General features: G+C 44.1%; 1 protein-coding gene across 2 annotated transcripts in view; it reads left to right on the forward strand.

Annotated features, from left to right (window-relative positions):
- RTN3 (reticulon 3) overlaps positions 1–13,375 on the forward strand; it is a 52,780-nt gene that overhangs the window by 34,307 nt on the left and 5,098 nt on the right. For both annotated transcript variants that reach the window (XM_037052994.1, XM_037052995.1), the window contains 3 exons: positions 10,470–10,677; positions 12,644–12,782; positions 13,207–13,276. In XM_037052994.1, coding sequence (XP_036908889.1) covers positions 10,470–10,677; positions 12,644–12,782; positions 13,207–13,276 — 417 coding nt within the window. The remainder of the gene's footprint in view (positions 1–10,469; positions 10,678–12,643; positions 12,783–13,206; positions 13,277–13,375) is intronic.

Below are 13,375 nucleotides of genomic sequence, written 5' to 3' on the forward strand. Positions count from 1 at the left end.
GAGGAAAATAGGAAAAGAAATTTTAAAGCAAAAAATGTGGTAAAATATTTAATAACATAATATTTCACCAATGTAAATGTAACTCAACAGCAGCATTAACAACCATTATTCGCCCTGGCTGGTGTAGCTCAGTGGATTGAACTCGGGCCTGTGAACCACACGATCGCGGTTCGATTCCCAGTCAGGGTACATGCTGGGGTTGCAGGCCAGTTCCCAGCAGGGGACTCAGGAGAGGCAACCATACATTGATATTTCTCTCCTCTCCTTCCCTTCCCTTAACTTTAAAGACAAATAAATAAAATCTTAAAAAAAAAAAAAAACAACCATTATTCCTCCCAAATTGGAGGGGTGGGGTGGGGTACAGTCCTAAAAAATGTGGTAATTAAAGTCCTAAAAAGAGTCTGCGTTATGTATTGAAATGGATTCTAGGAAATAAAAGGCATAATTAGTACAGCACAAGACTTTAAGTGTGTATTGTTGCACAACAGTAGGTCTTTTACATTTTCATAGGAATTACGGAATTAGTGTGTCTGTTTTTACCAAAAAAAAAAAAAACCTACAAAAATTCTGATTGGAATTACATAGAAATATAGATAAAACTTGTTTGGCAATTAACATCTTAGCAGGTTTTAGTCTTTTAACTCATGAAAATAATATAGCATTCTACTAAATTAGGACTTCATTAGTTTCTCAACAGTATTTTATAGATTTTAGTGTATGGATCTTACACACCTTGGGCTAGATTTATGCCTTAAGCCTTTTTATATTTTCATGCTGTATAATGTGGCATTTTAAACTCAGTTTCTGAGTTGTTGATACTAATATGTGGAAATATAATTAATTTTGTATATTCCACAAACTTGCTAAACTAACTTATTAGTTCTAGTAGCTTTTTTGTAGATTCCATCCAAACTTCTGCATTAGGGAATCATGCCATTATCAATAATGACGGTTTTACTTCTTCCTTTCTAGTCTGAATGCCCTTTCTTTTTCCTGACTTACTGTACTGACTAGAACCTCTAATACAGTGTTTAATAGAAGTGCTGAGAGAGGAGGACACCCTTGTCTTTTTGTATTAGATATGGTAGCTCTAGGTTCCTTACAGATTGCCTTTATCAAGGTGAGGACATTTTTTTCTAAAACCTAGCTTGCTGAGAAGTTTTCTCTGAAGCCATATTGGGTTTGGTTTTTTTTTTTTAATTTTTTATTGATTATACCATTACAATTGTTCTATTCCCCCCCCTTCATTCCCCTTCACCTGCAAACTCCCTCCCCCACCATTCTCCCCCCCCCTTAGTTTATAACCACGTGTCTCAAGTTCTTTAGATTCTATATTTCCCCTACTATTCTTGCCCTCCCCCCATCTATTTTCTACCTATTGTCTATGCTATTTTCTGTACCTTCTCCTCCCTTCTCCTCCTCCCACTCCCCTGTTGCAGACCCTCCATGTGGTCTTCATTTCTATGGTTCCACTCCTGATCTAGTTGTCCTCTTGGTTTGCTTTTGTTTTAGGTGTGGTTGTTAATAACTGTGTGTTTGCTGTCCTTTCACTGTTCATATTTTTCATCTTCTTTTTCTTATATAAGTCCCTTTAGCATTTCATATAATAAGGGCTTGGTGATGATGAACTCCTTGAACTTGACCTTATCTGAGAAGCACTTTATCTGTCCTTCCATTCTAAATGAAAGTTTTGCTGGATAAAGCAATCTTGGCTGTAGGTCTTTGGATTTCATGACTTGGAATACTTCTTTCCAGCCCCTTCTTGCCTGTAAGGTCTCTTTTGAGAAATCCGCTGACAGTCTGATGGGTACTCCTTTGTAGGTGACTGTCCCCTTATCCCTTGCTGCTTCTAGGATTCTCTCCTTCATTTTAATCTTGGCTAATGTAATTATGATGTGCCTTGTTGTGTTCCTTCTTGGGTCCAACTTCTTTGAGACTCTCTGAGCTTCCTGGATTTCCTGGAAGTCTATTTCCTTTGCCAGACTGGGGAAATTCTCCTTTATTATTTGTTCAAATAAGTTTTCCACTTGTGGCTGTTTCTTTCCCCCTTCTGGTAGCCCTGTAATCCAGACGTTGGAACGTTTAAAGAAGTCCTGGAGGTCCCTAAGCCTCTCCTCATTTTTTGAATTCTCATTTCGTCATTCCTTTCTGGTCGGATGTTTCGTTCTTCCTTCTGTTCCACTCCCTTGATTTGAGTCCCAGTTTCCTTTTCATCACTATTGGTTTCCTGTGCATCTCCCTTCATTTCAATTAGTTTAGCCTTCATATGTTCCTCTAATTTGTGACTATAATCAACCAGTTCTGTGAGCATCCTGATAAACAGTGTCTTGAACTGTGCGTCTGAGAGGCTGGCAGTCTCTCGGTTGCTTAGAGTTATCGGTTCTGGGACTTTAAGTTCTTCTTGCGCCATCTTTTGGGCTGTTCGTGCCTGTTACGTAGGATCGGAGCCCTAGGTTTTCACCAGAGCAGGGCAACTCAGTGGCTGGGTTGTGACGCTGTACATGGGGGCGGGATCAAAGAGGAGCAATAGCCTCCCGTCTGCCGCCTCCCGCCGCAGCTGCCACCATCACTGGGGCCCAGGCGTTTTGGCCCACTGTACACGAGTGTGCCACGGCCATCAGCCCTCCACCACTGGGTTCCCCCTCCAGGGCCTGTGTGGTCCGTCTCACTGTGCACGAATGTGAGACTGCGGTCAGTCTGCCCCGCACCCTGACTGTGTCCCGTCTACCTGCGCACCTAGGTCAGGGGATCTTTCCTGCCCGACCCTGCTCCGCTGCTGGCTCCGCCCCTCTTACCAGTTCAGTTGAATGGTTCGTTGTTGTGGGACTTCCGTATAATTCAGTTTTCTGTTCTTTGGCTGTGTCTTTGTTCTCCAAACCTTTGTTGTATTCAAACTTGGTTGTGGGAGAAGACACAGTGTTTCCACCTATGCCTCCATCTTGGCAGAAGTCCGCAATATTGGGTTTTTGTTAAATGCCTTTTCTGTATCTTTTAAGATGATCATATGGTTATTCTTCTTTAGTTTGTTGATACAATGAATTTTATGAAATGATTTATCAATGTTAAACCAACCTTGCATTTTTATTAAAAAAAAAAGAACCCACTTGGTCATGTTATATTCTTTCTACATATTGTTAGGTAATTTGCTAAATTTTTGTTAAGAATTTTTGCATCTTTTCATGAACAATATTAGTCTGTAGTTTTCTTTTCCCGTAATGTTTTTGCCTAGTTTTAGAATCAGGATAACACTGGCCTTGTAAAATGTATTGGGAAATACTGCTATCTCTTCATTTTTCTGCAAGAAGTTATATAGAATAGTATCCTTTCTTGTTTAATGTTTGGCAGAATTCCCCAGTGAGGCAGTCTGGGCCTAGAGTTTTCTGTATGGGAAGCATTTTATCTATAAGTTTTATTTCTAATAGATACCGGACTATTCAGTTGCTTTCTTTTTTTTTTTTATGAAGAGTTGATTTGAGCCAAACTAATGATATATGCCAAGGAGCAAGATAGCAGATGCTTCCAGTTTCTCTGTTTCTTGAGTGAACTTTGGTAGTTTGTATCTTTGGAGGAATTTGTTCACTTAGTCTAAATTGTCTAATTTATTGGCATAACAGTGTTGATAATATTCACTTAACTTTGTAATACCTGTAAAATCTATACTGGTGTCACTTATTTCATTCTTGATATTGGCAATTTGTGTGTTTCACTTTTTCTTGATCAATCTAGCTAGAGTTTTATCTATTTTATTGCTTCTCATCCAACTTTGGTTTTATTGATATTTCTGTGTTGTTTTTCAGTTATCTGTTTTATTGATTTTTGCTCTGATTTTTATTATTTTCTTTCTTCTGTTTCCTTGGTTTAAGCTGTTCTTTTTCTAGCTTATGAGGTTGAAACTTAGATGCTGATTTGTCATCTTTTCTTCTTTTCTAACATAAGCACTTTCATACTATGTACCGTTTTAGCTGGAGCCCCCCGGTTGCTTCTATTGTGTTGTTTGTCCATTACCATCTAGTCCCCTTATTCCCCCACAATCCCACAGTTTCCTCTCTCCCACAATCACAAATTCTGATTTCCACTCAGTTCAAAATACTTTATGAGTTTTCTGATTCACAGGTTGTTTAGAATAGTATGTTGTTTAGCTTACAAATATTGAGCATTTTCCCAAGATCTTTCTGTTATTGTTCCTAATGTAGTCTGAAAACATATAAAAAATGCCTTGAATCCTTTCAAATTTATTGGGACTACTTCATGGCCCAGGGTTTGTTCCACAAGTACCTGAAAAGAACATATATTTTACTGTTGTGTGGAGTGTTCCACGCGTGTTGAATTGGACAATAGTGTTCAAGTCTTCTATATCCATATCGACGGTCAGTCTACTCTTTTTTTTAAATATTGTATTTATCTTTAGAGGGAAGGGAGGGAGCTAGATCTAGAGAGGGAGAGAAATATCAATGTGCAGGAGATACATCAATCAGTTGTCTCTCCCATGCCACCAGCTGGGGCCCTGGCCTGCAACCCAGGCGTGTGCACGGACCAGGAATCAGCCAGCAATCTTTCGGTTCATGGGCCGGTACTCAGTCCACTGAGCCACACCAGGCAGGGCTGTTTGTCTGCTCTTTGTACCAAGTATTGGGAGAGGGGTATTGAAATCCCTGACTATAAATTGTAGATCTGTTTGGTTTTTTAAAACCTTAATTGAGACACAGTTCACATACCTGTGCAATTCATCCATTTAAGTACACAACAAAATTTGTTTTTGTCATTACCACTCTCCAATTTTGGAACATTTTAGTCCCCCCACCAAAAAGAAACCACATGCCTATCAGGGGCCCCTCCCCACTTTCCACCATCACCACAGCCCTAAACAACTAAAGATTTACTTTATTTTTTTTAGTTATTTTTAAGATTATTTACTTATTTTTAGACAGAAGTAAAGGGAGGAATAAATAGAGTAAGAGAAGCATCAATGTGTGGTTGCCTCTTGCACACCCTCTACTGGGGACCTGGCCTGTAACCCAGACATCTGCCCTGACTGGGGATCGAACTGGTCACCTCTTGGTTCTCAGGCCGGTGCTCAGTCCACTGAGCCACACCAACCAGGGCTAAAGATCTTCTTTATAGATTTGCTTATTCTGGATATTTAATATAAATGGAATCATATGACATGGTCTTTCGTAATTGGCTTCTTTTATTTAGCCTCATGTTTTCAAGCTTTACTCACGCTGTAGCATGTAGCACCAGAACCTCATTCCTTTGTATTGCCAAACAGTAATTTCACTGTGTGGGTGTCCTGTCTTTTATGATATGTTTGCGTTGATGGGTGTTTGATGGATGTTTGTGTTGTTTCCACTTTGGGGCTATTAGGAGTAATGCTTATGAACATTGGTATACATTATTTTGTGTGTTGTAGTATGTTCTGATTTTATTTGTTGGGCATTTGCCTAAGAGAATTGTTGGGTCATGTAATAGCTGTGTTTAATTTTCAAGGAGCTGTCAGGTCGTTTTTCAGAGCAGCCGTACCATTTCTTTCCCATGAGGAGTGTGTAGGTTCCAGTTTCTCCGTATTCTTACATGTATTTGTTACTGTACTCTTTATTTCAGCTACCCTAGTGGGTTCATTTTAGTTTCGATTTGCATTCTCCTAATAACTAATGATGATGAGCAGCTTTTAATGTGCCATTGGCCATTTGTGTATCTTTGGAGAAGTGTCTGTTCAGATCTTTTGTTCATTTTTCATTTGGGCTGATTTTTTTTTAATATTTTATTTATTTATTTATCTTTAGAAGGGAAGGGGAGGGAGAGAAACATCAGTGTATGGTTGCCTTTCCTGCGTCCCCTGCTGGGAGTTGGCCTGCAGGGAACCGGCCTGCAACCCAGGCATGTGCCCTGACTGGGAATCGAACCGAGATCCTCTGGTTCGCAGGCCTGTGCTCAATCCACTGAGCTACACCACACTAGCCAGGGCTCATTTGGGCTAATTTTTTTATTGAGTTACAATTCTTTAATGCACATACTTTACCAGATATATAATTTGCAGATATATTGTTGTTCTCTGAGTTTTCTTGTCACTTTCTAGATATGGCACAGAGGTTTTTAATTTTTATGGAGTCCAGTTTAGCCTTTTTTTTTTTCCCTGCTTTTGGTATCATCTGAGAAACCTCTGCTGCCGGAGATCACAAAGATACGTTGTATTTCCTTCTAAGAACTTCAAGATACTTTCTCAGTTTTCTGAAATAACCATTTTATATCTTCTCTCTGTAAACCACCTTTGCCCTCCTGCTCCCACCCCAGCTAATGAACTCAGCTCCTTTTTGTTGAGAAAATGGGAGCTTTCACAAAGAAGCCCCTCTTCCCCGAGTCGGGCCTCTCTGTGTCTTCATGCTCATCACTGTGTTACGAGGGTCAGCCTTTTGCCTGGGCTTTGGATCTCATCCCCGTGCTGGACCTCACTGCTTCTGCCCCTGTTTTTCTGCTCCCGTTTTGCACGTGAGCGTGCTTTAGTTTCCACCTGTGACAGACTGTGCCTTGCTCCACATGTCTCTCTACTCCTTTTTACAGCCAGAGTTCTCAGGCCTTTTTTCTCACGTTGCCTCCGTGTGTCATCACCGATTCCTCTCCACCGCCCTCTAACCGCTCGTGTTCCTGTCACCCCACTGAACAGTTGTGATCAGGCCAGCGCCTCTCCCCCCGTTGCCAAACTCAGGGTCACCGTTTTCCTTGTGCAGCCACAGCAGGCTCAGACAGTTTGCACACCCTCCTCCTCAAAGCACTCTGCTCTCAGCTTCTGTGGTGCCCCACGTTCCCAGTTAGCCCTGCCCCCCTGGGTCTTTCCTGTCACCAGCTCCAACTGACTCGACTACTAGATGTTGGGGTGTCTCAGAAGTAAGACCTGGGCCTTCTTCCATATTGATACTAGGTAACCTCATCTGTTTCGATGCCCTTTAAATATTATTGGTGCACTGGTGGCTTCCAGACGTGTATCTCCAGCTCAGACTTGTCCTGTGTGCTCCACGCTGGTGCATCTAACCGCCCCTTTGATAATGGGTATCACTAGACATCTACCCTAAATTAGCATACTCAGTACTGTCCTCTTTCCCATCTCCATAAATGACACCACATTCAGCCACTTACTTGGGCCCCAAACCTAGGTGTTGTTTTGTCACATTGTCCATGTCTAGTCCGTCATCAAGTTCTTCCTGGTCTACCTCAAAAATCTAGCTTGACTCTGTCTACTCGTCTCCAGCCTGACTGCCCCTGCCCTAGTTTAGATGACCACCATCTCTCACTTGGACCTCCAGTTCAGCCTCCCAGGGAGCCCGTCGGCCTGCACTGTGTTGCCCCGAACCCACCCATTTTCTCTGTAGAGCAGTGAAAGTGTTCCTCTTGTTAGACTACATCGTGTCCTTCCCCTGCTAGACATTTCTGTAGTGACTCCGCATTTCACCTGCGCTGGAATCCATGCCTCTTGCCTTGCTCTCTGGAAGTGCTCCAGGACCTAGCCCCTCCCTCAGCTCCAGCCTCATCTGCCGAGGTCCCCTTCACTCACTACACACGCACCATCCAAGTGACCTTCTGACCTGCTGTGCAGGTTGTGCGCTGCATATCTCTCTAGGGGGCAGCATTCACATGTGTTAACATTTAGATCTGAGTGTTCTTTTTTTAAAGTCTGTATTTTGTTTTTCTTGGAATGGCTTTGTAGAAGCCCACTTTTTAAAGATTTGTAGTTATTTATTTTTTTAGAGAGAGAGTAAAAGGGAGGAAGAAAGAGAAGTAGAGAAACAGCAATCAACTGCCCCTTGCATGACCCCCAACTGGGGACCTGGCCTGCAACCCAGGCATGTGCCCTGACCAGGAATCGAACCAGTGACCTTTTGGTTTGCAGGCTGGCGCTCAGTCCACTGAGCCGCACCAGCCCGGGCTTGAGTATTCTGTATGACCACTTTCCAGCAGGTGGCAGTAAAAGTTCATGAGGACAGGGTGTTTTTCTGATTTGCAGAGGTGTATTTGCCTTAGTGTCTTCATCTCGTTTCCTTTCACGGACACATCGTGGCCTTTCAGTCTGGGTACCGGCCTTATCCTGTAAGCATTTCTTTCTTACTCTTCCTTTCAAATATTTCAAACATAAAGAATAGCAAGCATAGTACAAAAAAATTCCCATATAACCCTTGTTCGAGCACACCAGTTCTTAACGTTCAGTTACTTTTGCTCTATCACTTCATCCCTCTCTCTATAGACACATGTTTGTGTGTGTGTGTGTGTGTGTGTTTTAAATCCTCATCTGAGGACATGCTTAGAGAGGAGAAAGGAGGGAGGAAAACATCAGTATGAAAAACATTGATTGGTTGCCTTTCGTACGTGCCCCAACAGGGACCAAACCCACCACCAAGGCATGTGCTCTGACCAGGAATTGAACCCGAGCCCTTTGGTTTGTGGGAAGACGTTCCAGCCAACTGAGCCACACGGGCCAGGGCATATATGATAGATACATGCCTTTTCCTGACTCGTTTCAGAGCTGGTTACAGGCTTCCTGCCCCTGTGCCCTAAATACTTTGGAGTGTGTTTCTTTTGAACAGGAATTTTTTTGTTTGATAGTACACTTAAATTTTTATCAAATTTAGGAAACAGTGCTGATAGAACTTTTATCATTTATATAGTCCCACATTCAGATTCTCTCAGTTGTCCCTGTGATGTTCTTTATGGCTGTTTTACCCCCGCATCCACCGTCCAGTCTGTGGTCACACGTGGTGTTTGTGTGTTGTTGAGTTTCCTGTCACTCACACCACTGACATTTTTTAAGAAAACAGGCCAGTTATTTTGTAGACTATTTCTCAGTCTGCATTTGTCTGGTGTTTCTCATTAGATTACAGTTGTTTTCCCAAGAATACCATAGAAGCAATCTTGTGTCCTTCTCAGGGCATTATATCAGGAGGCACGTGGTGTCGGTTTGTTCCGTCCGTACTAAGCACTCCATGTAGAAACTGTTCCCGTAGTTACGTGAATGGGGACGTGCATGTACTTGGCCTCCGAGTACAGGAATTGCTCTCAAAAGTAGACAGCATTCTCTTCAGCTTCCTGCCCAGCCAGGTGCACCCGAGTTACCTCCCACACCTCTCCTTTCTTTGCCGCATCACTGTCTGGGACTCGTGACCTCCACGCAGTGACCCTAATTAATACCTCTTCTTTCTCCTAATAGTTGTATGACCCTGGCCGGACTCTTGGAACCTGCGATCGTTTGTTCTATACAATAAGTGTTTCTTTACTATTTTCTTAGTTTCAAGTTAGGTGTCCTTGGCTCTATCTAGCAAAGTTAGGCTTCAGAGAAGTTGAAGTTGAATATGGAAAGGAACTAGGTGCGAGGGGGTCATCCGGAATCAGATTCAAGTTTACCCTCAATCACAGTCTTCCAAGCTAACCATATTTTTATTGTAGTTCAAATTCGAGTGGTTACCATGTCATTTACAATGCTAAGTTTTCTACATTCACTTGCCTTGTATATTATATATTCCTTAAAACAACTCTAGGAAATAAATGTCACTTTCTTCATTTTATAGATGAGAAAACAAAGCTTTAGAAAGGTTAATTAATGTAATAAAATTACCAGGACTCAAACTCATGTTTCTCCAACTCCAAAGGCCTTGCTCTTTTTTAATATAAGCAAAGAGTAGTACAGAAGAAACTTGCAATAGTAGAGCCTTTAATGTTGAAATTAGCCTTCGCAGATTGAAATTCAGACGTGGTGTCGTCGCTAGGTTGGAGGTGGTCACTAGCAGTTGATGCCCAGGGTTTCTGAGGTCTCTTCAGGTAGAAGAACTTGGGATTTTTCCAGTTTGGATGTCCCCAGTCATAAGACCCACTTGCCCGGGACAGGCTCAGTTACTTCCTGCTTCCTAGCAACTATTAGCAGCGCCCCCACTTAATTTCAAAGCATCGCGGTTTAGACGGTGGTGCGGTCCCTTACCCACAACCCGTCCTGAGTGCCCTTCCGAACGACATACGGACTGGCGACTCGTTGCAGCCAACACGAGGGGGGCTTGACTTATTTTTATTCGCGGCTCGCTCTGCCCCTCAGCCCAGTTTACACATTGCAGTTTAGCCTCAGTTTTACAGCGTGCTGACCCAACTGGCCTGTAGGCGTAGTGTGCGTACTTTAGTCAGCAGTTAGGCCAGGGTTTTACCACACGTGCTCTACCATCCTTTCTGCCGAGACATTCGAAGCAAATGATACTTTACCCCATTGTACTTAGGTAGCAGTCACCTCTACGAAACAAGTTCCTGCGTTGTTAGCAACCTGGCCAGAAGCCAAGGAGCCTTTGGCTGGCGCACCGCCGGCCCTGACGGCTGGTCTTCGCCTCCCAGGCCCTCTGGAGGAGGGCGCGGCTGCGGCTGCACGCGAGGCCGCGTTTCTCTGGCACGCGGGACACCGCCGGAGGGCGGGGGTCCGGTAACCGCGTCCCCTCTTCTCCCGGCAGTGCACGACCTGATTTTCTGGCGGGACGCGAAGAAGACCGGGTTTGTCTTCGGCACCACGCTGGTCGTGCTGCTCTCCCTGGCGGCCTTCAGTGTCATCAGTGTGGTTTCGTACCTCATCCTGGCCCTGCTCCTCGTCACCATCAGCTTCAGGGTCTACAAGTCTGTCATCCAGGCCGTCCAGAAGTCAGAGGAAGGCCATCCATTCAAGTGAGTTGACGGACCCCAGGTAACACTCTGCCGTTTAGGGGAGGAGTTTGCTGAGGCTGGGAAGGTGTAAACGTCAGACCTGACAAAAAGTCAAGAATTACAGGGCCTGACGCGGCCGATCGGTGACGTAAAACATCAGGTGTGTACCGTGGGACCGCCTTAAAAAGTGACCTTTTAGGAGCCAAGAACTTTTGACAAGCTAGAGTCTCACACTTTCTGATCAAGAAGGACTGCGTCAGTTCCTGAGCAAGACGGGGGACACGGCGTCTGGGTCGGCGCTCGGTTAGATGGGGCCCAGCGCGCGTTTAAGCCTCCGCATCGTGCGGTCTCAGAGGACCTCGAGATCCTGGGGTGGAGGCTGTGCACTGCCTTCGGTGATGGCCTTGTGATCCCTCCTTACCTTCCCTCTCAAAGCCAGGGGCGCATCTTGGTGAGTGCAGGTCGTGCCTTTCTGGGGTGCCGTCGCCAGCTTTTCGGACAGTGCCAAGCTTCTAACAGCTGGGTTGCTCACACTTTCACTGTTGAGAATCTTAGGCCATAAAAACTTGTAACATTAGCAAACGACAGTGTCTTTATTTTGTTTTGTTTTTTAATATTTTAAGATTTTAATTAAGATTAATATTTAATCTTAATATTTTAAGATTAATTTTTAGAGGGGGGAAGGAGGGAGGGGAGCAGCAGTGTGCGAGAGGAACGCCGGTCGGTCGCCTCCCCCGCACTCGCGGCTGCGGCTCTATCGCACGGCGCAGGCGCGCACCGCGGCCGGGAGTCCGCTGGGGCCGGCAGCCGGAGTGCAAGGGCTGCTTTCCCACAAGCCTGTTCCTCGTGGGGAGAGCAACCCTGCTGTGACCTCTCAGGACTGGCAGAATAGGCGTCTGGCCATGCTCTGGCCCTTGTATTTTCTCTTGGAGAAAGCAGAAGGAGTAATTTAAACTATAGGTGGCATTTGAAGTTATTGCAAATTAGCTTTAGCAAATCAATAGTTGTTTAAATGAATGAGTGAATAGATTTTACTATTTTGCCACAAGTTCAGATGTTTTAGGGGGTTTTCCCTCTTGTGTGACCCTGTTGTGAATTTGTAAAATGTGTTTTGCCAGGTTCTATTCATGACAACTACTTTTTATAACTTTTGTGTTTAGTAGTAAATGTTTTCTTAATCAGTAGAGGAAAACATGCCTGTTAACTCTGTTTTCCCCACAAGATTGTAGGCTCTCTGAGGCAAAGCAGGCTCGCCTTGCTGGCAGCCCGGGCGCCGCACCCAGTGGTGCTCGGGAGGCGCCCGGTCAGCGCCGAGCGCGTGAGCGAGTTTTGAGTAAATGGTTCCGTCCTAGTTCTGCAGCCCCTCTGGGGACGGAACCCAGGCCTGTCTCTTTCTGTGGTTTTCGGTTTGGTCAAACTCAGTAGCTCCCTCTTTTTTTTTAACAAATATTTTATACCTCCTTTATCATTTTACAAAGAAATTAATAAATAATATATCTATAGACAAAAATTAAAAATAGGTCATAAGTGTAATATAAAGGAATGATAAAATAACCATGTATAATAATCTTTACTCCAGTAAATATATAATTGCTTGGAAATGACTACACAAAAAATAATTTAATAATAATAATGAAAGTAAAAATTATCAGATACTTGCACCTACATGTCTGATTTCCAGTACAGATGTGATTTTTTCAAGATGATGGGGAAAAATCTTAGTAAAGTTGAACATAAACAGAATAGTTTTAGAAAGTTCAGGATTTGTTGAAACTGTTGGGGGAAAATATCTTGTGACTGTCCCACGCTTTGTGACATCTTTGCCTCTGCCACTAAATGATAGTGATGCCTCCACCCCACCCCATGACAACAAAAATGTCCCTGTTTCTAAATACAACTGTGGGGGCCTTTCACTCTGAAGAGCTGCTGTGCTGACGACAGCGGCCTTCTTCCGTGTCCAACGTTGCTGTCGTTTCTTCTTCCGGAGGGCCTACCTGGATGTGGACCTCACGCTGTCCCCCGAGGCCTTCCACAGCTACGTGAACGCCGCCCTGGCGCACGTCAACAAGGCCCTGAAGCTCATCGTCCGCCTCTTCCTGGTAGAGGACCTGGTTGACTCCTTAAAGGTCAGTTCCGCTGCCGTTCTTAGTGGTGGGCCGAGGAAAACAGGATTGAGGCTCTGGTTCAGGGGGAAAACAGTAAATAGGGTTTTATCCAATAAAAACGATTGATACGCTCATCTCCATCCACCTGTAAAAACCGGGATAGGAGTCGTCGGAGGAGTCGTCTCATGCCTGGGGAACTGACGTCGGAAGAGAGTCAATGTGATTGATGGAAACGCACTTACAATCTGTCTTTGGGCTTGAGGGGGCTGCAGGCTCCTCTTATGCACCCTCAAATGTATAGCACAAATGGGGTGACCTTATTTTGCAATTTTGGCATCATACATCACTAAACTCATGTAGACTTAATTAGCTGGAGGAAAATCCGTTAACCTGAATTTTGTGTTAAAACTATTCCTGCTTAACCCCATGATGTTGGCCTTCACAGCTGGCTGTCTTCATGTGGCTGATGACCTATGTTGGCGCCGTTTTCAATGGGATCACCCTTCTGATTCTCGGTAAGGGGGCGAGGGAAGTGCCTCCATTCTCCTTGAAGTGAGGGGTAAGGACAGAGCCAACCGAATGCCCAGCACGGCCCCCCACTTTCTGCATGGCCC

Source organism: Sturnira hondurensis, unplaced genomic scaffold (genome assembly GCF_014824575.4).
Source record: "Sturnira hondurensis isolate 20B ecotype Veracruz unplaced genomic scaffold, ASM1482457v3 Scaffold0007797, whole genome shotgun sequence".
NCBI classification, from domain to species: Eukaryota; Metazoa; Chordata; class Mammalia; order Chiroptera; family Phyllostomidae; genus Sturnira; species Sturnira hondurensis.